The 25531-nt window shown below is 44.3% G+C and overlaps 1 protein-coding gene across 2 annotated transcripts; it reads right to left on the reverse strand.

Moving 5' to 3' along the window:
- Positions 1-1565: 1565 nt before the first annotated feature.
- On the reverse strand, positions 1566-24392 carry HMCES (5-hydroxymethylcytosine binding, ES cell specific). Of its 2 annotated transcripts, none has more exons than XM_059706808.1 (7): positions 24263-24392; positions 23800-24001; positions 13900-14043; positions 11813-11959; positions 5803-5984; positions 3742-3934; positions 1566-2359 (listed from the first exon to the last, which is right to left on the reverse strand). In XM_059706808.1, exons 2-7 carry the CDS (start codon positions 23980-23982, stop codon positions 2123-2125), a joined length of 1086 nt encoding a protein of 361 aa, XP_059562791.1. In that variant the 5' UTR covers positions 23983-24001; positions 24263-24392; the 3' UTR covers positions 1566-2122. The 2 variants fall into 2 exon arrangements, with proteins under 2 accessions (XP_059562791.1, XP_059562792.1); XM_059706809.1 differs by having other exon boundaries at positions 11834-11959; positions 24263-24391.
- Positions 24393-25531: the final 1139 nt, after the last annotated feature.

The following is a 25531-nucleotide window of genomic DNA, read 5'->3' on the forward strand; positions in this document are numbered from 1 at the left end:
CTCTTGCACACTCCCTATTGGGTATGTGTCCGCAACCAAGGTACATGCCCTTGACCAGAATCGAACCTGGGACCCTTGAGTCCGCAGGCCAATGCTCTGTCCACTGAGCCAAACCAGTTAGGTCAGGGGTATTTCATTTTTGTTGCTTACTAAACCCGAGGCAAAAGAGATAACAGCCAACCTTCTGGTAAGTTAGGCTTGTTTTTGTTTTGTTTTTTAAGATTTTTAATTGATTTTGAGAGAGAGGGAGAGAGAGAGAGAGAAGCATCAATGTGAGAACAAAACATCTATCTGCTGCCTCTTGCATGCCCCCTACTGGGGATCCAACCTGCAACACAGGCATGTGCCCTGGCCAGGAATCAAACCAGCAAGCTTTTAGTGTATGAGACAATGCCCAACCAACTGAGCTACACTGGCCAAGGTTAGTTATGTGTATTTTTCTTAAGTCTCAATAAAACCACCAAAATTCCATGCAAAGCAACTCCAAACTGGAGGCCACAGTAAAGCACTCCTGGCCTCGGGGAAGGGTTCTGAGTACTCACCGCCCCTGGCCATTCGTGCCTTCTCAACTGGAATGGCGCTCTAAAGATAAACTTAGAGACAAGGGAGAGCCGGTGGGAGTCACCGCAAGGGTTGGAGTCATAGACCACTCTCCCATCACCCCTGCCAGGAGGTGCCAAAGCTGCCCTCTAACCGGTAAAGCTCTCAGTGCCTGATTTGCAAGGGGCCTGGGCCAGCGCCCCACCGGCGGTCCCGTAGTTGTGGTGGTGGTGGTGGTAGGGCAGCTCACCCTCCAGTCTGCTCAGGGCCCGCTTCCTTTCATACAGCTGCTGGGACAGCATTTTGTGGGTCCTTGTCTCCTGGATGCCCCAAAGAGCCTTGGTGCGTCTGGAGAGTCATTGGTTCTTCCTCAGGATCTCTGGGAAGGGCCTCTCCTGGCACACCAGAGCCATAAGGGGGGGGGGGGGGCGGGGGGGCACATGCACGCACAACCCAAGTGCTTAATTGCCAGGTGTGGCATCTGGTTAATGCTTGTGGCTCCTTGCCTAGCACAGGACAGGGCATGTAGTAAGTGCTCACATTCACCCAACAAATATTTGCACTCCTACCGTTCGTTAACTTTGGGAAAATAAAAGAGTGAAAAAGAGGTCCCTGCTTTCATGGAATTAATAATTTGGCTAGAGGGACAACAGGTAACTACCCCAAATTGATATCTAACTATAAAGCAGTTCAGTGCCAAGGAGGAGCCTGCAGAGCAAATCATCACAGGGGATCTGACCAGGCCGGGGCAGGGAGGTGGTCAGCTCCCAACCTTCACCCCAAGCCCAAGTCATCCCTCTGTGCTCTGCTCTACCCAGAGGCTGGGGATCTGCATAGGGCTTGGAGGGCTGTGAGTGACTAGGATGTGTCCTCACCCAGACTCTATGCTCCCTGTGTAAGGCAGGGTCTTGTCTCCTGTACCTCATTCTCCCCCCAGTCCCTTGTGTTTGGCAGGCAGTCAGGTTGATTTTAAGCTAAAGGATTCAGACAACTAGTACTTTCAATAATAAAGATTTTTAAAAAGATTCAGACAACTTCCAACAACTTTATTGAGAGACTCAATAAAGAACCCTGCCACCAAGCCTTTTTTTGTTTCCAAAAAAGCAGTTTTGTCCACAGAAAGCCCAAAATAGTAAGTCCCAGAACTACCCCCACCAATAGCATTTTTTGAAATGCAGACAGTTTATAAAATTTAATTTATTCAGAAAAAAATAATGTGTTAAGAACTTAATTCCAAAGGACTGAAAGAGCCCAAAGGCTAAGCAGCACCAGGTCAGGTGCTGAGAACTGCCAGCAGGATCAGGCTATAAGGAAGGCTCCATCAGTCCTACCAAGATAGGGCTGCAGGCATAGTGAACCCCTATGAGGTGATGGAGGTGGGCGCTCCCCTTCCAGGCTCCCATATCCCCTCTGTGTGTTCTTGGTCCCAGCCAGGTTAGCCACTCCCCTATGAACCCACAGCTGTTAACTAACACTGCTACCTCCTCCCCAAGCAAATCCATATACACACAATGAAAGAATCTGTTATCAGCAACAGTCTTTAGTACAGCAAACCATGACCTTGGTCTCTCAAAGTCCTTCATTACTGGTTGTGAGGTCGCTTGGCCACTGGCTCTTCCTCCTTCTCCTGTTTCAGCCATCGCTCCAGACATCCTGCACCTCCTCTCTTGTTAGGGAATGGGCTCTTCCGCAGGAACTGGCTGGACCACTGGGGCACATCTGGCTCTGCCTTTTGGGGTGTTTTGGGGTCTTCCTTTTTGGGTGACTTTGTGGCCAGCCACTGCAACATCTTCTGGCTGCTGCCACTTGCCTTGGGCTCCTAGGAAAAAGATGAAAAAACATTTAGCTCAAGCTTTTGGGAAAAGGACAACTCCAGGGGAAGAGGCATGAGGTGCTGACTCAGATTTACAAATTGTTACTAAGGGCCAGATAGGACCCACTAGTCAGGAGTGGGAAGAAAGGAGCAACTGAGTGTACTCCAAGGGTGTAGGGGGTAGGGAGTAACTCTTAGAGAAGGCCTGATGGAGGTATGTGGGGCCATTCACAGAAGAGCACTGACAGGCATTCAAACATGCAGAGAATGAAGCATTCTCAGGGAAAACAATGTAATTTACTGGGACCTGGCAGAGTTGGGAGATGAAGTTGGGGAGACAGGGCTTAAATAGCCTCTAAGATTAGGGATTCGGCCTAAGCCTGAACAGGCTGTTTCCCTCCATGTAACTTCTCTGCACAGCCTCTGCTTGCCCAGCACTGCTCTTCTGCTTCCCTTAACTGCACCCCAACCCACACTGAAGGTTCTGAATTCAACAATGCTACCTCACCAAAATGTGAATTCTTTTGGTGTGAAGACCACGGCAGAAATGGGGCAGTGCCTAGTGCAAAATGAATCGTTTTTAGAGACATCTAATTGGGGTTGCATGAGTTTGCAGATAAACGAGACAAAAGAAAAAAAGATGACACTGACTATGGATATGGAAAACTTTTTAAAAAAAGGAAAAATGGGGGTGCTCTTGCAATCGTCATCCTTAAGACCTCTCGGCATTCTCAGATGCCTGTTCTTAGAAGACTCAGAGCCATTCCTGCTTCAGATCTCTCTATGCACCTAAAAACAGTAGGGCCAGCTTTTTGCTCTGAGCTCCTTTTTCCACTGCAGGCCATTTGTTTGTTCAATTTCCCTTCAAAATACATCTACAGGATCATTACCAACTCTAAGAAGTTAATGTTTATAGCAGGAGTGTTCTCAAATAGTCCTGAAGGGGAACAAAGATTGGAACTCCTCCAACATGTGGTTGGGAAAGCAGAGATAAAGTGAAAAGATACAAAAAAAAAATCACAGTTAATTATGGACAGAGATTATGGTCAAGGGCTCTTTTTTCTTTTTCACAATCACCCTCTAGAGTAAAAGCCCTCAAACTTATTACCAAAGAGCTTCTTAATGATAGAGAAATCCAAGCTCAGTCCTGAATAGTGACTGAGTCAGTAGGTCTACATAGGGTCTAGCATTTACGTTTGAAAGAGCTCTCCTGAGGACTCTGAATTACAGCCAGCTTTGAATCACTGCTCTGCTCACCCTGGCCATGGATAAGGAATGTGAGTTTTGGGTGGTGGCCCTGATTGTAAAAGGCCATATCCTAAAAGAAAATGCTAAACTGACAGAAGACAGAAAGCTCAAAAAAGACTGTCAGAGTCACACACCCCTACCTTTTTGACCTCTAAGCCAACAGGAGCCAGACACTCAGGAGTGTTGTTTCGGGAGTTGTTCACCACGGTAGAGACTGGATGGAAGGTGATGTTTTCTGAGGTCTGGATTAACTTCAGAGCTTCCCGAGTTGAGACCTCACCAAAATCAAGCCATTTAGAGACTGCCTCCTCTCCATCTAATATGGCAGGCATCCTAGCCAGTGAGGTCAAAACATCGGTTAGAAGAGACAAAGTGAAAGTAGGGAGTGAGACTTGAGTTAGTTGAGAGCACAAATCATCCCAAGGAGAAGCTCGCCCTCCCTCTGTGCCTTACATGCTGATTGTTGCCACGTGCTCCTTGACCACAACTTGACAGAGCATGAAATTCAACACTAGGAGAGCCAGCTTATAAAGTTTTATGGCAATGACAGGGAACAGTAATGATGACTGGACCCAGTGCACTGCAGTGTACACATTAGCAAATTGGTGACTTTTCTATGATGCCCCAGGCTACAATTAAAGGAGAAACAGATCCTGAAAACCTTGTCTATCAACAATAATCTCCAGTCTTACAACCTAGGACAGATTTACAGTAAGAAAGACCCATCCAGTGGTCGGCAAACTGCGGCTCGCGAGCCACATGCAGCTCTTTGGCCCCTTGAGTGTGGCTCTAACACAAAATACCGACTTCTGTGCATGGGCCACGAAGTTTCAATCGCACTGTATGTGCTCGTCCGCACGTGGTATTTTGTGGAAGAGTCACACTCAAGGGGCCAAAGAGCCACAGTTTGCCGAGCACTGCTGTAAAAGCTAACTGTTGTTTATATCATGTACAGTGCGATTGAAATTTCATGGCCCATGTGCAGAAGTTGGTTTTCGGCCTGGCGAGTCTATTTTGAAGAAGTGGCATTAGAAGAAGTGGGGGGTGTTGGTCGGGCGGCGCAGGCAGGCTGAGGGATACGCAGCTCGGGGAGGTACATTATTTTGAGGTACGTTCGCTGAGGTCGACCCCTTCCAACTCTCCCATCCACACTCCTCTATCTGAAACAAGTATACAAGATGAGTGTGGATGGGAGAGTTGGAAGGGGTCGACCTCAGTGAACGTACCTCAATCAGATTGAGGACGTTTTTAGCAAAGGCCAGCTTAGGAGTACCCTAATTATGTTAATAACAATGTACGTACCTATATAGTTTAAGTTTTAAAAATTTGGCTCTCAAAAGAGATTTCAATTGTTGTACTGTTGATATTTGGCTCTGCTGACTAATGAGTTTGCCGACCACTGGTCTAGGCCAACGCAAAGCATGGCACACACTTCATTGGTGGGTGGTATAGTTGATTTTAGGAGATAAATGCATAAATATCCACTTCACAATATCTCGTAAGTTGCAACTCTTCCAACACACTCTCCCACAAGCAAACTATGGGTCTTTTTAAGGTAAAGTACTATATTTATTGTAGTACCTTGTATTTTGTAATCACCTAATACATAAAACTGTGGTAATTTTTAATAGACTTCTATTTTTTTAATGTGTCAGTGACAAAGTTTTTAAGTGTAGTCCTCTTAACCCCTTTCCCATAAAGTGTCATTTTCATTATACAATTTTGCATACTATGGCGATTTTTAGGAATGCATGTCATGTTATAGCCAAACTGACTGTAACTGTACTCTGTAAGTAGCTGTCCTAGTTTCCTACTGTCTCAATGTGTGCACACAGCCAGGCCGGCACCGCTCAGTGGTCGAGCATCGATCAGGCAATCACAGTTCGATTCCCAGTCAGGGCACACACCTCAGTTGTGGGCTTGATCCCCAGGGCAGGGTGTGCAGAAAGCAGCTGATCAATGATTGTCTCATCATTGATATTTCTATGTCTCTCTCCCTTCCTCTCTGAAATCAATAAAAATATATTAAAAAAAGAAAAAAATAAGGACCTGGGGGACCACAACATGTAAAAAGTAATTAAGTAAATAAATAAATGTGTGCATACAGAAACTTTAAATTTGAAAAGCTACCTACCTAAAAACAAAGAGAACACACCCTCCCTGGTATCCTTCTGGGCCCAGGGATAAGAAGTATGACTTGCCTATGGTGGATGTCATTCAAGCCTTTGCAGGAATCCACTGTGATGATGGTGTAGGAATACAGGCAATCTCCTCCCTGTGGTGGCTCCCAGCAGTCAAAGATCCCGGCCATTGTTAGTAGCCTCCAGTTGTCCCAAACTTTCTCCCAGTCCTCAGGACTACTTGCAGCACCAATGCTGCTTGACTGGAAACAAAATACATGGGCAGATTAGATACTCATCAGCCTTCTTCCACATGCAAGTTGGGTACTACTACAGATTTAAGAGCATCACAATCATTTTGGAAGTCATTTAGCACATACCTTATGAACTCAAAGGAAAGAGGATTGGTGGCAAATACTCACCAAAGCTATAAATTTATGGTTATTTCAGTGCTTTCATAATACAATTTAATACTTTCATTAGGCATCCAGGCCATCTAGTCCATCATTCCAGCTTTCACTTACAATGTTAATCTGAACCAAACCAAGCTGTTTGTAAATGAAGCTATCATATAGTTTTGTTCCCACTGTCTTGCTGAAACAACCTTCCCCTCCCCCAAATGTCCCTCTCACCCTTTCTTATCATGCCAACACCTACTTGCCATTTAAGATTCAGGTCAAGGCCTAAAATACAGAAAACTAGAAAGAGTGTCATCTTCATTCACCTTAAATAATAAGAAAAAAGGCTAGATAATAGGCCAAATCATAACTTCAATTCATTAGAAAACTGAGGTCACAGGGCAACCAATTAGCCTAAACTTCATAGAAAGACAGGAATCTCTGTGGGGAGATGAGACATAAGCACTGGCTTAACAGTGGCAACAGGAGGAAGGCAAGTCCTTCATACAGCAGATATGAATTGAGATAAAATTATTATCAAATTGCTATAAGCAGAGTGTGGGCTAGCCTGAGAGTACAGGATCCCTGAGAGCTACAGACATCAGGAAGTTTCCACAGACCTCCCTGGGTGCTCACAGGAAAGACAGGGAACAGGGCAGGAGAATGGAGAAAGCCTTTCCTGCTGGTGCATGCCTGCAGGAGGGGCGCTCTCCTGCTTCAGGAAAGGCATAAAGCTTCACCTGATCACTTTTCCTCTAAGGCAGTGGTTCTCAACCTGTGGGTCACGACCCCTTTGGGGGTCGCCTAAGACCATCGGGAAACATATATTTTTACATATTGTTTTTGTGATTAATCACTATGCTTTAATTATGTTCAATTTGTAACAATGAAATTGCGGGTCACCACAACATGAGGAATTGTATTAAAGGGTAGCGGCATTAGGAAGGTTGAAAACCACTGCTCTAAGGAATAAAACCCTTAAGGGGTCAGGGGGAAGGGTAATAAACCCGGTCACTCTTAAGATACAGACAGGTAAAGACTCATGGGGTCTGGAGAAGGGTAAAAGAAAATAAAAAAAACAACCCCAAAACCCTCTACTCCCCTGGGGAAGGACCATGATCACTGAGAAAGGCTGAGCCTGAGAGCTAGTGGTACAGTTCTGCCTAAGAGTGAGACTGAATGAAGACAACAGAGAATACTCTCCCTCCCCTTCAGAGTAGCAGCACCAAGTGACAAGCAACAGCAGTCTAATTCTGGATAAGGCACAAGAGCATGGGGAGATCCTCTCTAGGCACAGGCTCAAAGGGAAATATTACAGCTGAAGGGAGCAGAGCTACTGAGAAAAATCCTCTGGAAAATCAACTCTTACTCTAAACACAAGGTGACACCAAAGAAATTTAAAACCAGCGGTGAAGAAAGGTAATCATAACAACAAAATTCAAACCCAGTTCAGCTGACAAGATCCCCTCAATCTCACATGGTAATGGCCTAATAGAAGGATAAGTGTATCCATTTCCAGGCATAAATATTATTTATCTCAGTTTCTATGTTACATACTATGGCAATCAATCAAAAATTACAAGACACAATCCTGGCCAGGTACTCGGTTGGTTGGAGCATCGCTGTGATACACCAAGGTTGTCGGTTTGATCCCTTCATCAACCAATGAAGGCATAAGTAAGTAGAAAGCAAATTGATTTTCTCTTCCCCACCCCAATCAATCAATAAATAAAAATTAGCCCTGTGGTGTGATTTAGTTGGTCAGAGTGTTGTCCTGTGCACCCAAGGGTCACAGGTTAGATTCCCAGTCAGGGACATGCCCAGGTTTTGGGTTCAATCCCTTTTGGGGGTGCATGTGGGAGGGAACCAATTAATGTTTCTCTCTGCCCTCTCTCCTTCTCCCTTCCTCTCTCTCTAAAATCAATGAAATGCATGTCCTCAGGTGAGGATTAAAAAAAAAAAAACCACAACAAGATACATAAAAAAGCTAAAACAAAGAAACCAAACAACAACCAATCAACTGCCAAGAGATATAGAAATTAACAGAACCAGATTCAAGAGATCACATTTCCCAAATGCTGTAAATATCAGGGATTTTAAAATAAATATATTAAAGGCTCTTGTAGAAGCCCTGGCCGGCTTGGCTCACTGGATAGAGCGTTGGCCTGTGGACTGAAGGGTCCCGGGGTCGATTCCGGCCAAGGGCACATGCCTGGGTTGTGGGCTCGATCCCCAGTAGGGGTTATGCAGGAGGTGGCCGATCAATGATTCTCTCTCATCATTGATGTTTCTGTCTCTCTCGCCTTCTCCCTTTCTCTCTGAAATCAATAAAGAAATATATTTAAAAAAAAAAATAAAGGCTCTTGTAGAAAAGGTGGACTACATGCACGGACAGTTTGGTGAAATTAGAATCAGAGAAACCAAGATGGGGACATAGGTAAACACCGGAAATTGCTGCCTCCCACAACAACTTCAAAAATACAACTAAAAGACAAAATGGACATCATCCAGAACTATAGGAAGGCTGGCCGAGTGGAAATTCTACAACTAGAAGGAAAGAGAAAAGCACACTGAGGCTCAGAGGAGGTGCGGAAGTCAAGAGCAGAGGTACGGAAGCGCACGCAGCAAGGGCTGGCAACTGAGGACGCGGCTGTCTTTTTGAATCCGGAGGGAGTCACAAGCCCCTGACTGCTCTGAACTCCAGTTCCGGGAAGTCTCTGGGAACCCAGACTCATATGGGGAGAAATAGACTGTCTGGCAGCGGGCAGAACTCGGAACTCGAGGGAGGCTTTCTCTCAAAGGTGCTTGCAGCGATTACCCGGACACTGAGACGCAGGGACGCTTAGGGCAGGGCTGAGGATCAGCCATAGCTGCTTGCTCCGCCCTGTTGATTCCCTGAGACCCCGCACCACCCAAGCTGCGGCAGAGGCTTTTGCATATGAGTGGGCTGGCACTTTGCAACCTGAAAATTACCTAACAAACTGCAGCTGGGCCAGACAGACCCAGAACTTCCAAGAGAAGGCCCAAGGCCCCACAGCAGCTTGCATTGCTTCACAGCTGGGCCTCATCTGGGCACCTCCAAACCCCAAACAAGGAAGGGGAATCTGCAGATGTCTTCGTAGCTCCTGCTGGGTAGCCTCAGGCAGAGGCTAAATTAGCACCTCCTTAGATCCAAGAGCCAGTGTACCCAATGGTCAGAGTGGGACCATCCAGATTACAACTCCTCAGATCCATAAGGGACACACTCAGGGGGAAGACTCAGTGAGCACCAAAGCCCCACTGAAGCAAGTCTTGCCCCATAAGAGTGTCTTCAGCACAGAAGTTCTCCCACTGTAGACACAGCTGATTCTCACAGCCAATTGGCCTGGAGGTCAATTCCTCCCAGTGATACCTACAACAATCAAGGCATAACTACAACAAGACTGTGCACAAAGCCCACAAAGGGGTGCACCAAGAGTGTCCACCTCAGGTCATTGGGGAGGCTGAGCCACTGGGCCCTATAGGACGACACCTAGCACACAAAGCCACTCTATCAACACAAGGAAGCATAAAAAATGCGGAGACAAAGAAACAGGTCACAAATGACAGAAACGGAGGAAAGCAAACTACTGGATATAGAGTTCAAAACCACGGTTATAAGGTTTTTCAAGAAATTTCTAGAAACCACCGATAAATTTAGTGAGACCCTGGAGGATATTGAAAGAGACCAACTAGAAATTAAGCATATACTGACTTTAATAAAGAATATTATACAGACTCCCAACAGCAGACAAGAGGATCCCAAGAATCAAGTTAAAGATTTGAAATACAAAGAAGCAAAAAACACCCAACCAGAATAGCAAAAAGAGAAAAGAATCCAAAAATATGAAGATAGTGTAAGGAGCCTCTGGGACAACTTCAAGCATACCAATATCCGAATTATAGGGGTGCCAGAAGAAGAAAGAGGGCAAGATATTGAAAACCTATTTGAAGAAATAATGACAGAAAACTTCCCCTACCTGGTGAAAGAAATAGACTTACAAGTCCAGGATGCACAGAGAACCCCAAACAAAAGGAATCCAAAGAGGACCACACCAAGACACATCATAATTAAAATGTCAAGGGCAAAAGACAAAGAGAGAATCTTAAAAGCAGCAAGAGAAAAACAGTCAGTTACCTACAAGGGAGTACCCATACAACTGTCAGCTGATTTCTCAACAGAAACTATGCAGGCCAGAAGGGAGTGGCAAGAAATATTCAAAGTGATGAATAGCAAGAACCTACAACCAAGATTACTTTATCCAGCAAATCTATCATTCAGAATTGAAGGTCAGATAGAGAGCTTCACAGATAAGAAAAAACTAAAGGAGTTCATCACCACCAAACCAGTATTATATGAAATGCTGAAAGGTATTCTTTAAGAAGAGGAAGAAGAAAAAGGTAAAGATAAAAATTATGAACAGCAAATACATATCTATCAACAAGTGAATCTAAAAATCAAGTGAATAAAAAATCTGATGAACAGAGTAAACTGGTGAGTATAATAGAACCAGGGGCATAGAAAGGGAGTGGACTGACAACTCTTGGGGGGAAAGAGGTGTGGGGGTGCAGGAAGAGGCTGGACAAAAATCGTATACCTATGGATGAGGACAGTGGGAGGGGTAAGGGCAGAGGGTGGGGAGGGAACTGGGTGGAGGAGAGCTATGGGGGGAAAAAAGAGGAACAACTGTAATAATCTGAACAATAAAGATTTAATTAAAAAAAAAGAATCATAGTAGCACAGACAATAGGGTGGTGAGGGGATGGGGGTGGGGCTTGGGGTAAATGGGGGGGAAAAGGAGGAACTATGTAATACTTTTAGCAATAAAGATTAAAATAAATAAAAATAAAAAAAGAGGCACCCGCTAAGTTCCTGATGGATGAGATACCATTGCTTTCAAATGGTTCAGAAAAAAAATACAAATAAAATGAAAATATATTTTATCAATTCGTAAAAATAAATGAAGGTTCTGAAGCTGTTAAAAAGAAACATAGGTCATTAAAAATTCCAAATTCAAACACAAAGAAAAACTAACGAAGCATACAGAAAAGAACATCCAAAAACTATGGACAATATCAAATTATCTAACACATGTGTAATTAGAATCCCAGAGAGAGAAAAGAGCCCAGCCCATGTGGCTCCATGGCTGAGCATCGACCTATGAGCCAGGAGCTCACAGTGCGATTCTCGGTCAGGGCACATGCCCGGGTTGCGGGTAGAGGCTGTGCAGTAGGCAGCTGATCAATGATTCTAGCTCATCATTGATGTTTCTCTCTCTCCCTCCCCTTTCCTCTCTCTGAAATCAATAAAAACTTATTTTTAAAAATTTTCTAAAAATAGTGGTGATGGTTGCACAACTTTAAATATACAAAAAAATCAGACTTGCATAATTTTAAAAAGTGAATATCACTTTTATAATCAATAAAGCTACTAATTTTAAAAAAACTCTATGAAGGCCCTGTCCAGGTAGCTCAGTTGGTTAGGGCATCATCCTGGCACACCAAGGTTGTAGGTTCAATCCTCTGTCAGGGCATATACAGGAGTCAACTAATGAATGCATAAATAAATGAAACAACAAATTTATGTTTCTCTCTCAAAATCAATAAAACACTACGAGAGAAGAAAAAAAATGCCCTTCTTTAGATTAGTCCTCTGTATCTTTCTAAATATTTACTGTGAGTGCTGCTGCTGATACCTTTTCTGTTTTGATTTGGGGAAAGTAGATGAAGTATGGCTGCCTGTGGCTTGTGTTCTGACATCGCTGCCACTCATAGAATCCATCTGCTAGAACAACACAGCGTCTTCCCTTTCCCAGAGGCACCTGAGGGAAAATGTGAGCAAGATACGGTTTTAGTGATAGAATCACGTTTCATGGACTTGAGTTAAAATCTTATGTCTGCCCGGCGGTGTGGCTCAGTAGTTGATCATCAACCCAGGAAACAAAGAGGTCACTGGTTCCAATTCCCAGTCAGGGCACATACCCAGGTGGTAGGCTATATCCCCAGTAGGGGGTGTGCAGGAGGCAGCTGATTAATGATGTATCTCTCTCATCTCATTTATGTTTCTATCTATCCCTCTCCCTTTTCTCTCTAAAAATAAAAAATTATACATTAAAAAAAATCTTGGGTCTGATTTTTAGCCAGTTTGGCTCAGTGGATAGAACGTTGGCCTGTGAACTGAAGGGTCTGAGGTTCAATTTTGATCAAGGGCATATGCCCGGGTTGCAGGCTCGATCTGCAGTAGGGGGGATGCAGGAGGCAGCCAAGCAATGATTCTCTCTCATCATTGATGTTTCTATCTCTCTCTCCCTTTCCCTTCCTCTCTGAAATCAATAAAAATATATTTAAAAATAATAATCGCCCTAGCTGGTTTTACTCAGTAGATAGAGCATCTGCCTGTGGACTGAGGGGTCCCAGGTTCAATTCCGGCCAAGGGCACATGACTGGGTTGTGGGCTCGACCCCCAGTGGGGGACATGCAGGAGGCAGCCGATCAATGATTCTCTCTCATCATTGATGTTTCTGTCTTTCTCTCCCTCTCCCTTCCTCTCTAAAATCAATAAAAATATATTTAATAAAAAAAAAATAATCTTGGGTCTGCCAGTGTGTGATCTTAGAGTAGTTATTTCTCTGTGCCTCAGTTTTCACATGTATAAAGTCACCGTCACACAGATGTTGAAAAGATTAAATGTACACAACAGCAATAGCTCTCTAACAAATAGGCACTTGTGGTAGCTGGTCTCCAAAGTTGGTTCCCCAATGAACCATGCATTCCAGTATTCATCTCCCATGTAGTTCCCTCCCACACTGATTTTGGGCTGAGCCAATAGCGTGCCATAGAAGTGATGCTATATGACTTCCATGGCTAGGTCACAAAATCCTGCAGGTCCTGCCCTACTGTCTTGGTAAGCCAGAAGCCATGTAAAAAGCCTGACTACCCTGACAACCCCAGCGGTGCACGTGGAAAGGCTTTCACTTATTCTACCCACGCCATCTGGGATGTCAGACATATGGGTAAAGAAGCTATCTTAGCCCTAACCGGTTTGGCTCAGTGGATAGAGCGTCAGCCTGCAGACTGAAGGGTCCCAGATTCGATTCTGGTCAAGGGCATGTACCTTGGTTGAGGGCACATCCCCAGTGGGGAGTGTGCAGGAGGCAGCTGATCGATGTTTCTCTCTCATCGATGTTTCTAACTCTATTCCTCTACCTCTCCCTTCCTCTCTGTAAAAAATCAATTAAAAAAAAATATATATGAAACCATCTTAGCCCTAGCTGGTTTGGCTCAGTGGATAGAGCATTGGCCTGTGGACTGAAGGGTCCCAGGTTCGATTCCCAGTTGGGAGCACATGGCTGGGTTGCAGGCTCAATCCCAAGTGGGGGACATGCAGGAGGCAGCCCATCCATGATTCTCTCTCATCACTGATGTTTCTCTCTCTCTCTCTCTCCCTCTCCCTTCCTTTCTGAAAAAATAAAAAAAGAAACTATCTTAGACATCCAGCCCCAGCTGTCATCTGATTATAGCTACACAAGTGAAAACTGTCCACTTGAGCACAGTCAACCCACAAAATATAAGAAATAATATAGTTGATTTGTTAAACCACCAAGCTTTGGCATGGTTTATTACACAGTAATAAATAAAACAGCATTCAACACTTTAGAACCTTAAGAGCGGTTCCAAAGAGAACCTTATTTTACTTTTCAGGTACCTAAGGCTCTAATAGCTCTGTTCATAAACAATACCTTTCCCTAGATGAGCTACCTACCTTGAAGGACCGTTTCTCCATTATGGTATCACTACGGCAGTTGCTCGTGTTGAACTGCAGTTTGGAAGGATCATCTTCTTTGAACCAAGATGGGACCAAGCCCCATCGCATAGGAGCAATGATACGCTCAGATGAGTCTGCACCCTGCCAAAGGTTAATATGATCCAGTGAGGAGATCATAATAAAATTTTAAAAACTAAGTTTAACATATGCATTACATTACTATTAGTATCAAAACACAAAGAATAGAGAAAAGATTATTAAAAAGGAAAGATTCTACTTGAAAACAATTTTAGTAATTTATCATGATGTAACTTGTGTTCTTTAGCAATTATATTTATGGGAATGTAAGACATTCTGCTTGGGTAGAATAGGGGATATAAAGAGATTCTGTTCCTACAAACATTTAATTAGTGTCTATGAAGGAATGTGCTTAGTTTTTCTCCTTACAAGAAGAGAACATAAGGAAGTATGTACACAAAATTTTCCAAATTTCTACTTGTGTTTTTTCCCCTTTACTGATTCTATTGTGTATCTTTTCACTGTTATAAAGCTTAGCCACTATATGCCTTATATGTTGAGTCCCTCTAAAATTTTCCAAATGTGGGGGCAGTTTTGGCCCCCAACACATGGTTGTTATACTTTTTTTGGCATTTGGCCCTTGAGAATTTGATAAAATTTACAGATTGAAGTGCACATACACACTATTCTGCATAGCATAGTACACATGGAAGAAACCAATGGTAGAGAGTACATTTTTGGTGCTACTACAATAGTCCAGGGATCTGATAATGATACAGTAGCTCTGGTGACAGTAGTGAAAATAGAAGACATTTAAAAGATAGAAAAATGAAACTGCGGTGCAACTGGAAAAATAAAACAGGGATGATTAAGTTTTCAGTCCCTGACAACTGAAATAATGATGCCACTATTGAACAAAAATTCTGAAGGGTTTGATTTGGGGAAAGGTCACATGTTGAGTTTCTGATAATAGTGGCAAGTCTAGACATGGCAATTTAAATAAATGGTTGAAAAATCTTTCCCATTTCCCCCCCTTGAGAGCTGGAGTCTATGTTCCCTTCCCTTGAATCTGAATGGGCTGTGACTCACAGGATGTGGCACAAGTAACACTATGATTTCTAAGGTTAAGTCAGGAAGTCAGCTTCCTGCTTATCTGCTGAGACATTGCTTTTGGAACTCTGAGCTGCCCTGTTGTGAAAAAGCCCAGGCTGTGTGGAGAGAGCACATGTAGGTACTCTGGCTACCAGCACAGGTTAACAGCCAACATCAACTGCCAGATAAGTGAAGATGCCCCTAGATCAGAAGTCTGCACATTTTTTTTAAAATAAAAGGCCAGATATTAAATACTTCTCAGGCTAGAGAGTCTCTGTTGCAACTATAACTGCTGTTATAGGGACAAAGCATTAATAGACAATCTAGAATAATAAAAGCATAACATGCTAATTAGACTGGACAGCTGAACATCTGCACGAAGCTGCGGCAGCAGGGGCCTAGGCAGAGGAGTTAGGGGCGATCAGGCAGGCACGCAGAGTGGTTAGGGATGATCAGGCAGGCAGGCAGGCAGAGTGGTTAGGGGTGATCAGGCAGGCAGGCAGAGTGGTTAGGGGCGATCAGGCAGGCAGGCAGGTGAGCGGATAGCAGCCAGCGGTCCTGGATTGAGAGAGGGTGCAGTCCGGGCTGAGGACCATCCCACCCCCACCCCCCCAACACACACACACACACACATTAATTTTGTGCACCGGGCCTCTAGTAGATAAGTAAATGGATATTGCTGTATTCCATATAATTTTATTACAAAAATGATCAGAGGGCTTTAGTTTTCTAACTCCTGCTCTAGATGATTCTAGCCCCAGATGACAAGTCTTTTTAACTGAGACCCCAGACTTCAAGGAAGTAACAAACAATATCTGCAATGTTTTGTCTTAATTTCTCACTAGTGAACATAATAAAGGTTATTTTGGCCCTGGCCAGGTAGCTTAGTTAGAGTGTTATCCTGATATGCCAAGGTTCAATCCCCAAGTCAGGGCACACACAAGAAGCAACCAATAAATGCATAAGTGGAACAACAAATAGATGTTTCTCTCTCTCTCAAATCAATTTTTAAAAATAGTTAAGGATTATTTTAATTCACTAGAATAAGATCCAAATAGAGCTGTTTACTATGTCCAAAAAGCATGTAGAATTAAACTTAGGAGAGAGGCAGCATGATAGAGAAAATGGGTCACCAAACTTTTTCTGTAATGGGCTAGATAGTAAATAATTTTGGCTTTGTGAGTTCATATAGTCTGTTGCAATGACTCAAGCAACTACACTCTGCCACCATTGGTAGTGAGAAAACAGCCAAAGAACAAATGAATGAGCTTGGATCCGTTCTAATAAAACGTTATTTGCAAAAACAGGTAGTGAGCCAGATATGGTCTGAGGACCATAGTTTGCCAACCTCTGGTACAGAGGAAAAAATAAGGCCTTTGTAAGACTTGGATAAAAAAATTCCTGCTATTTACGAAGTTGGACTAGTTTCAATTTCCTGGACCCTCAACTTTCCTTTTCTGTCAAAATAGAGTGAACAATACCTGCCTTGGAGAATCATTAAAATGTGTGGCATGGAATACACATACAAATTGCAATTGAGTATTTTTTTAGGTTAGAATTATAAAGGTGACTTAAAGCCATTAGGATGAAGTTTCTAAGGGAGTAAATCAAGCACGGATTTAACCTAGAGGTACAAAAAGAGAAATGAGGGGAAAGTAGAGTCCAAGAAAAAGTACCTAGAGAGAAAAAAGTTAGAATGAGAAAAGTCAAGAAAGGAATCATCATCAGTAGTGGTGTCTCAAGAAGAGCTTCCCTTTTAATTAAAGCTAATCCTTCCACTGTGCTCTTGGTAAGATCCTGTCCTGTTTCTTTCAAAATCCTGTCTGAATAGTCAATCCCGTCTATACACATACTCCAGTCTCATTATTCACGACAGGTTCTACAACATTGCTGCAAACGCTGAATTAGCAAATACTGATCTGCTGCTCTTAGGGGAAATGCAGGGCTTGTTTCCCATGAGCCAATGGTGACAACATTTTCATCAACTGATTATTATATCACCTTGTTTAATGTGTATTTCTGTTTAAAGACACTATTTCATATATTGCTGATCTATTAATGTTGAATTCATGACTAACAGCACAGTAAATTATGCTGGAATGAAGCTTATCTAACACATGTATTTTCTCTGAAAGGCATATTACAACCTTCCTACACTTGGGAATACTAGCCAGCAAGCACTCCAGGACTATGCTTGGGAACAGTTTTAAACAGTGAAATCACAAATGCATAAAACATAACACTAAATGGACTGCAAAAAGGACACTTGTTTACAGTATAAGAGCTGAAACAAGAAGGTAGAGCCACGCGCGCGCGCGCGCACACACACACACACACACACACACACACACACACACACACACACGAAGGTAGAGCTTCATTTTTTGTTTCTTTTTTAAGAGCTTTGTCTTATTCAATTAGGTGACTCAAATTTTCAACACCTGTATTGTCCATGAATGACAAATATACCCGTGTTTAAAGGTAACATAGTATATTTGGAGGTTTACAAATACATTTTAGGCCAAAACCGGTTTGGCTCAGTGGATAGAGCGTCGGCCTGCAGACTGAAAGGTCCCAGGTTCGATTCTGGTCAAGGGCATGTACCTGGGTTGCGGGCACATCCCCAGTAGGAGATGTGCAGGGGGCAGCTGATGGATGTTTCTCTCTCATCTATGTTTCTAACTCTCTATCTCTCTCCCTTCCTCTCTGTAAAAAAGTCAATAAAATATATTTTTAAAAAAATACATTTTAGCAAGTAGGCAAATTTGCAAACACAGAATTTATAAATGAGAATCAATTGTGTGTGTGTGTGTGTGTGTGTGTGTGTTCCTCCCTTAAAGACAGAGGCAGCCTAGGTAAACTGTGTGGATCCTGAGAAAGAAGATATCTACTAAGAAAGGCTCCCAGTGGCTGAGTTCAAATTTAAAAAACAGAGCCTAGTAGCCATTTCTATACAGGGGCCTTTCACACAAACTTCACTTGAGGGAGAAGCCCACACTAAGCTGCTTGCCTACGCTGTGTTTCGCCATCTGAGCCAATCCTCGTGAAGGAGTACCTGGAGCCTCGGCCTTCGGACTGAAGGGTCCCAGGTTCAATTCCAGTCAAGGGCACATGCCCAGATTGCAGGCTTGATCCCCAATAAGGGGCGTGCAAGAGAAAGCCAATTAACGATTCTCTCTCATCATTGATGTTTCTATCTCTCTCTCTCCCCCACTCCCTTCCTCTATGAATTCAATAAAAAATATATATATATATATTTTTAAATATATTTTATTGATTTTTTACAGAGAGGAAGGGAGAGAGATAGAGAGCCAGAAACATCGATGAGAGAGAAACATCGATCAGCTGCCTCCTGCACACCCCCCACTGGTGATGTGCCTGCAACCAAGGTACATGCCCTCAACCGGAATCGAACCTGGGACCCCTCAGTCCGCAGGCCAACGCTCTATCCACTGAGCCAAACCGGTTTCAGCAAAAAATATATTTTTTTTAAAAAAGGAGTACTGCCCTAGCCCGTTTGGCTCAATGGATAGAGCATCAGCCTGTGGACTGAAGGGTCCCAGGTTCGATTCCGGCCAAGGGCATGTACCTTGGTTGTGGGCACATCACCAGTAGGGGCTGTGCAGGAGGCAGCTGATCGATGTTTCTCTCTCATCGATGTTTCTAACTCTCTATCCCTCTCCCTTCCTCTCTGTAAAAAATCAATAAAATATATATTTTTTAAAAAGGAGTACCTGGAATCCTATTTTCAACCAATTAGACTGAGGATTTCCCCGTCCAATCAAGGCTGTGTAACTATATCCAGCTTCTTTATCTACCAATCAAAACAGTTCCATTCTAACCAATCAGGACTGTCTCTTTTGGACCAACTGAACTGTGAAGATTTGGCATCCTCATTTGCATGAGGGCAGATCAATCAGGGACCAGTAGTGGGACTTCTTGTCTACTTAACCCATTGTATGCCATAAGCGCCTGCAGACTCAAGCAGTGGCCCTTCCCCACAAGCCATGTGCATCTATTTAAAAAAAAATGTTGCCGAAACCGGTTTGGCTCAGTGGATAGAGCGTTGGCCTGCGGACTGAAAGGTCCCAGGTTCGATTCCGGCCAAGGGCATGTACCTGGGTTGCGGGCACATCCCCGGTGGGGGATGTGCAGGAGGCGGCTGGTCGATGTTTCTCTCTCATCGATGTTTCTAACTCTCTATCTCTCTCCCTTCCTCTCTGTAAAAAATCAATAAAATATATTAAAAAAAAATGTTTTCCCTAAGTGGTAGCCCTGACCAACTTTAAAATCATTTTTGTGATAATTTTCAGTTGAAAATATTCAAGAACACCTGAATTGTGAGTAATACATTTATTTTTATAATGTTCATTGCAAATTGATTTTTTAAGTTAAATTCAAAATATCCTGGCGTGTGGGGATGGTTTTTGTTTTGGGCGTATGGCAGTTAACTGGTTAAGTTAGCTCCTCTCTGGCTCTAAAAGCACACTTTCTCTTTCCACCAAAGACTGACAATTGCCTTTCCCTGCCTGGAGTTGAAACACCAAAGATGAAACAATGAAGATGTCTTGCTGGAGCAGACCAGCTAAGAACAGAGCAGAGCTGTCCACCTGGAGAGGAGCCTGGCCCCAGGACCACCACACAGCCATGCCTTTTCACAGACGTGCTGTGTCATAGTTGAGCTGTTTGCACTGAATAAGATTTCTTTTTTCACCACACCCCAAACTGGGGATTCTAGTTTGTGTTGAATTAACACCAGTGACCTCTGGTTGACAATTGTATGCCAAAAGAAAAACAAAACAATAAGTGTTCAGTATAATTAAAAAAAAAAGAAAACCCTGGAAGAAATGGTAGGATAGAGGATGTAAACCCAAGCATTACTCTCATCAGGGATAGGAAGAAGAAAAAATGTGTGAAAACAGAGCCTTTGTAAACCTAACCCTAACCTCTCTTCCAGAATCCAATGTGCCTTCCAAGCAGAAGGGACCCCTGCTCAAAGCAGAATGAGAATAAAATAAATAACATTATATATGGCCAAATAAATGATGTCTCATCAGAAATTTGCAAAACAACACTCTTAAATCTGAGGTTCTCAACATGGGGCAATTTTGACACCCACCCACCCACCCACCCCCACCATCACCACCAAAACCTGATACAGGTGGGGAGAGGGATGCGCAACATCTAGTGAGTATATTTGACATTATCAGGAGTTGTGTTTGGTTGCTATGATCTGGGTGATGCAACTGGCATCTAGTGGGTAGGGGCCAGTGATATTGCTAAACATGTTACAATGCACAGGACAGCTTCCCACAACAAAGAATTATCCCACATAAAACGTCAATAGTGCCAAGGTTGAAAAACCTTTACTCTTACAAATTCCAGTGATCACCTTTAACTTGAGTGTGTTCACTGGATAATTGTAAATGAAACCCAAACGTGAGGCCACCCTCTACTGGGAACAATGAATAAAAAGTGGCTGCAGCCAGGCCAGTACGACTCAGTTGATTGAGCACTGTCCCATGCACCAGGAGGTCGATGGTTTGATTCCTGGTCAGGGCGCATGCCTGGGTTGTGGGCTCCATTCCTGATAGGGGTCATGCTGGAGGCAGAAGATCAACAGATGTTTCTTTCTCATTGATGTTTCTATCTCTCTCTCCCCTCCCTTCCTTTCTCTGAAATCAATAAAAACATAAAAAAAAAGAAAAAAAGTAGCTGCAAAGCCAAAATACTGAAAATATTGCTCAGTATTACTCATCTTTCCTCTACATTTTTGGACTTGTGACCAGAACAGCTTGTAATCCTGAGGTGGATAAATGAAAGAGGAAGTAATTTGCAAACCACTGGTTTCAAATGTAAATGTTGCAATCTATACATATGTACTGGCCGTTGATGATATGGATTAAATGAACTGATGAAATGGTTCTAATTTTGCTTTACAATTTACAGGTTTGAGAAAAAGAAAACCAACTATTTATCAAAATTAGGAAAGCCTAGCAATCTTAATAAAATTTATTAGAGATATGGAGTCAAAACACTACATCAATAAGCAAATTCATACCACTGACAGAAAAGGAGGTCTAAACTTGCTAGGGCCTGCCTCCACCTTCCCCACTCCCAGTTCTGGGAAGCATTTACTCAAGTGGGGTCAGCGGTCTGAACCTTAGTCCCAGCTGTATCCATCACTAACTGGGTAACCTTAGACAAGTCACAATCTTTCTACACTTCTGCCTTTACATCTGTTTAACAAAATTATTCTTCTAGCTAACATTCATTCTATAATTCTAAAGAGGTAGTACAAAAAAAAAAAAAAAGCTGAAAAAGAGTAAGTCTCATACACTTAATTCTTCTCTCTTTTCATTTCAAATTACTGTATACCTTCTTTGAAAACATGTTTTATCTCCCAGTCAAGGTTCATTTTATTTTGATTATCCTCTCATTAAAAAAAGCTTCCTTAAATGGTTTCATAGAGGAAGGGAGAGGGGGAGAGAGCCAGAAACATCAATGATGAGAGAATCATTGATCGGCTGCCTCCTACACTCCCCACACCGGGGATTGAGCCTGTAACCCCAGCATATACCCTGACTGGGAATCAAACCATGACCTCCTGATTCATAGGTTGATGCTCAACCACTGAACCACACCAGCTGGGCAAGAATAAACTATTTCATGTAAATGGCTTCATTCAATCAAAAAGATAAATGCTATTAGGTTATTTTAAAATAATGTGATCCCTACAATGTAGAGATGAGTCTTTCTTTTTTTTTTTTAATATATTTTATTGATTTTTTACAGAGAGGAAGGGAGAGAGATAGAGAGTTAGAAACATCGATGAGAGAGAAACATCGATCAGCTGCCTCCTGCACATCTCCTACTGGGGATGTGCCTGCAACCCAGGTACATGCCCTTGGCCGGAATCGAACCTGGGACCTTTCAGTCCGCAGGCCGACGCTCTATCCACTGAGCCAAACCGGTTTCGGCAGATGAGTCTTTCTTGACTACCATATTATCACAAGAGTTCTGAAGAGTATGTAGCACTGGTATAATCAGCTTGATAAAGCCATTTAAGCATTATGGATCACACAGAAAAATCCAGCATGGAAATAATCATGTTTTTTAAAACATATCAAGGATATTTAATATTTAAATTAAACAACAAAAGACACAGAGAAACTATTAACTTCTGGAATGAAGCATTTTTATCACATGCATGCTTATAATAAAAATAAAGCAAAGAACAAAAACACGATTATAAATTATTGGTCACTCCAACACTACAATAGGTGAATACACAATGAATGCAATTCAGATAACCAAACCAAATACATCTAGCTTCAATAAAAGATAAGCATAAAAAGACTGAAAACAAGCAGAGAGAACAGAAACTTCTGTTCTGCAACCTTCAAGAAACATCAGAGGTGTTTTAAGTTAGCTAGTTTTAATCCTGCCTTAGGCCTAGAGATTCTGATTCAACATGACTGGTAAGGGGCATGGAAATATTATTTAAAAAGGAAAAACATTAAATATTTTTTTTTGAGAGGAAGGGAAAGGAAGAGAGATAGAAGCATCGATAAGAGAGAATTATTTTTTTTTAAATATATTTTATTGATTTTTTACAGAGAGGAAGGGAGAGAGATAGAGAGTTAGAAACATCAGTGAGAGAGAAACATTGATCAGCTGCCTCCTGCACATCTCCTACTGGGGATGTGCCCGCAACCCAGGTACATGCCCTTGACCGGAATCGAACCTGGGACCCTTCAGTCCGCAGGCCGACGCTCTATCCACTGAGCCAAACCGGTTTCGGCAAGAGAGAATTATTGATCAGCTGCCTCCTGAGCCACACCAGCCGAGCAAAGAAAAAAAAAATTTTTTAATTCTCATCTGAGGATATGTTTATTGATTTGAGAGAGAGAGAAAGGGAGAGAGAGAGAAAGAGAGAAACATCCATTGGTTGCCTCCCATACGTGCCCCTACTGAACCAGCAACCTAGGTATGTGCCCTGACTAGGAATCAAATCTGCAACCTTTTTGATATATGGGATGATGCTCCAACCAACTGAGCCACCCAGCCGAGGCCTTTTTTTTTTTTTTAAAGATACTCAAATGACCCTGATGATCAGTGTGGTTGGAAAGATGCTGCCTTTAAAAAATGTATTCAAATACAAGGCTCATGTAAATTGGACATGCACAAGATGCTGCCTTTAAAAAATGTATTCAAATACAAGGCTCATGTAAATTGGACATGCACTAAGAGTGGTATGCCTTGTATAAAGAAGGCACTTAAATTGAGCCTGAAGAATATGAATCATCTTGCAAGATTGAAAGATACCAATAAAACTCCTTCCAGCGAGGCCCAGAGTGGTTCTCAACGGGGGTCCAATAAAGGCTGGTTTTAAAGATCATCTCAGGGACGGAGCATACACCAAACCAAACGCAGTTAACCCAGAACAACACAGGTTTTACCTGCATGGGCCCATTTATATGCAGATTTGTTCCAATAAACATTGTAAATGTACTTTCCTTAATAACATTTTATTTTCTCTGGTTTACTGTATTTTAAGAATACGGTTTTAATAGACGTAACATGCAACAATATGTTAATCTACTGTTTCTGTTACCAGCGAGGCTCCCAGTCAAGTGTAGGCGATTAAAGTTTTTGGAGAGTCAGAAATTACACGCAGGTTTTCAGACTTTTGCAGGGGTGGAGGTGGGGTAATTGGCGGCCCTCCCGGCCCCCACCCCCGCCCCGCCCCGCCGGAAGCCAATACGACGCGGATAGAGCGGTTACCTTCTCGAAGTGCAGCCGCGACAGCAGCACGGGGCTGTCGGACTGCGGGCTCTTGTTGTAGGAGGGCCGATACCGGTCCGGGTCTCTCCACTCGGGGAGCCGGGGCTGGCCCTGCCGATCCCGGTAGGCGCACGCCCGGGTGAGCGCGTCCCTGGGCAGGTGGCAGGACGTGCGCCCGCACATTCTTCAGCGCAGCCCCAGCCTGCGGAGCAGAACACGGAGCAGCCTGAGCCCCAGCTCCTCCCGGAGGGACTCCCGCCCCACCCTGTCCTCCCTCCCGTCCGGGGCACTGGGCCGCCGGCAGCGAGCCGCTGCTGACCTCCACCGTGGCAGCAGGCCGCGGGGTCCGGCCCGCAGAGCCAAATTCAGCCTCTCCCCGGCGGCGGGGACCCCAGGCCACACCAGCCCCGGCGCCGCCTCCCCCCGCCTCCCCCCGCCCCTCAGCCCGCGTTGGCGCACTCACCGTCTCCCCCGCACCAGCCGCCCGCACCGCCTCAGCCCGCGCCGTCTCCCCTCGGCCGCCCCACCCGGCGCAGCGCCGCTCTCCGCGGGTCCCGCTAGCTCCGCGCCCGCCTCGCGGCCCCGCCCGCTGACGCACTAGCCCCGCCCCCAGCCGAGGAGGCCCCGGGGGGCCCCCCCAAGGCCCTGCCGTCCAGCTCCGTGCGCTCCCGCTCCGGGCGAGGCGGCCCCGGAAGGTGAACCTTCTGAAAGCGCCCCGGAGGCGAGTGCTGCCGCCGGGACTCCTGGAGACCTGCTTTCCTCCACGTTGGATCCTCAGGTCACGGCTCCCCCAGCACCGTCCCAGGGAGCCTGCAGGGCCCTTTGTGTAACTCTAGGGGGGAAATCAGGAAATAGTTTCTTTACTTCACAGTCCTAATAACGGCCTCGAAGTTTGGGGCGAAAGTGGACCATCAGGAAAACTTTCAGGAATCACACACGTCACTCACTTCAGTGGGCACCGGCATGCACCTTCCCAAGTCCCTCACCTTCACCCCGTCGGAGTCTCTAAGGGCGGGGGGGGGGGGCTGGATTCCTTTTAAAAAATATTCTGATTTCAGAAAGGGAGGGACAGGGAGGGAGAACATCGGAGTCACTGATTGGCCGCCTCCTGCACGCCCCACGCGGGGGTCCAGCCAGCAGCCCAGTCGGAATCTGGGGATATCCAACGGTGACCTCCTGGTTCATAGGTCAGCGCTCAATCACGGAGCCCGGTGGGCCGGGCCGGGCTGAAGATTTTTAAATAGATTATTTACAGAAGGGAGAGGGAGAAACCCTGATAAGGTGAGAGCAAAAAACATGGGTGGCTGCCTCCTGCACGCCCCCAACCAGGGATCCAGCAGCAACCTGGGCGTGTGCCCTGACCAGGAGTCAAAGCAACAATCTGGTGCAAGGGATGATGCCCAACCGGGGCCACACCAACCTGGGCTGTCCTGGATTTTCAAAAATGGGCTTTGCAAATGTATTTCAGTCACAAAGTTGCTAAACCACCTGGCAAATGCAACGAAGGTGGCCTCTGAGCCTGCTCCCTTGGGACATAGACCAGGGATTTCTGCCTCTGGAGCCAATAGAGTGCTCGCTACAGGCTGTTTTTCCTTTCTGTGCATGCCCTGAATTGGACTGAAGTGGGAGCAGGCAAACCCCAGCACACACTTCAGATGTTAGGATACCCAGGTCATCCATCCAAAACCCTCAGGGGCCTCCATCCATTATGTAGAAAGAGAAGGTGGTTGTG

This window comes from Myotis daubentonii, chromosome 8, assembly GCF_963259705.1.
Source record: "Myotis daubentonii chromosome 8, mMyoDau2.1, whole genome shotgun sequence".
Lineage (NCBI taxonomy): Eukaryota > Metazoa > Chordata > Mammalia > Chiroptera > Vespertilionidae > Myotis > Myotis daubentonii.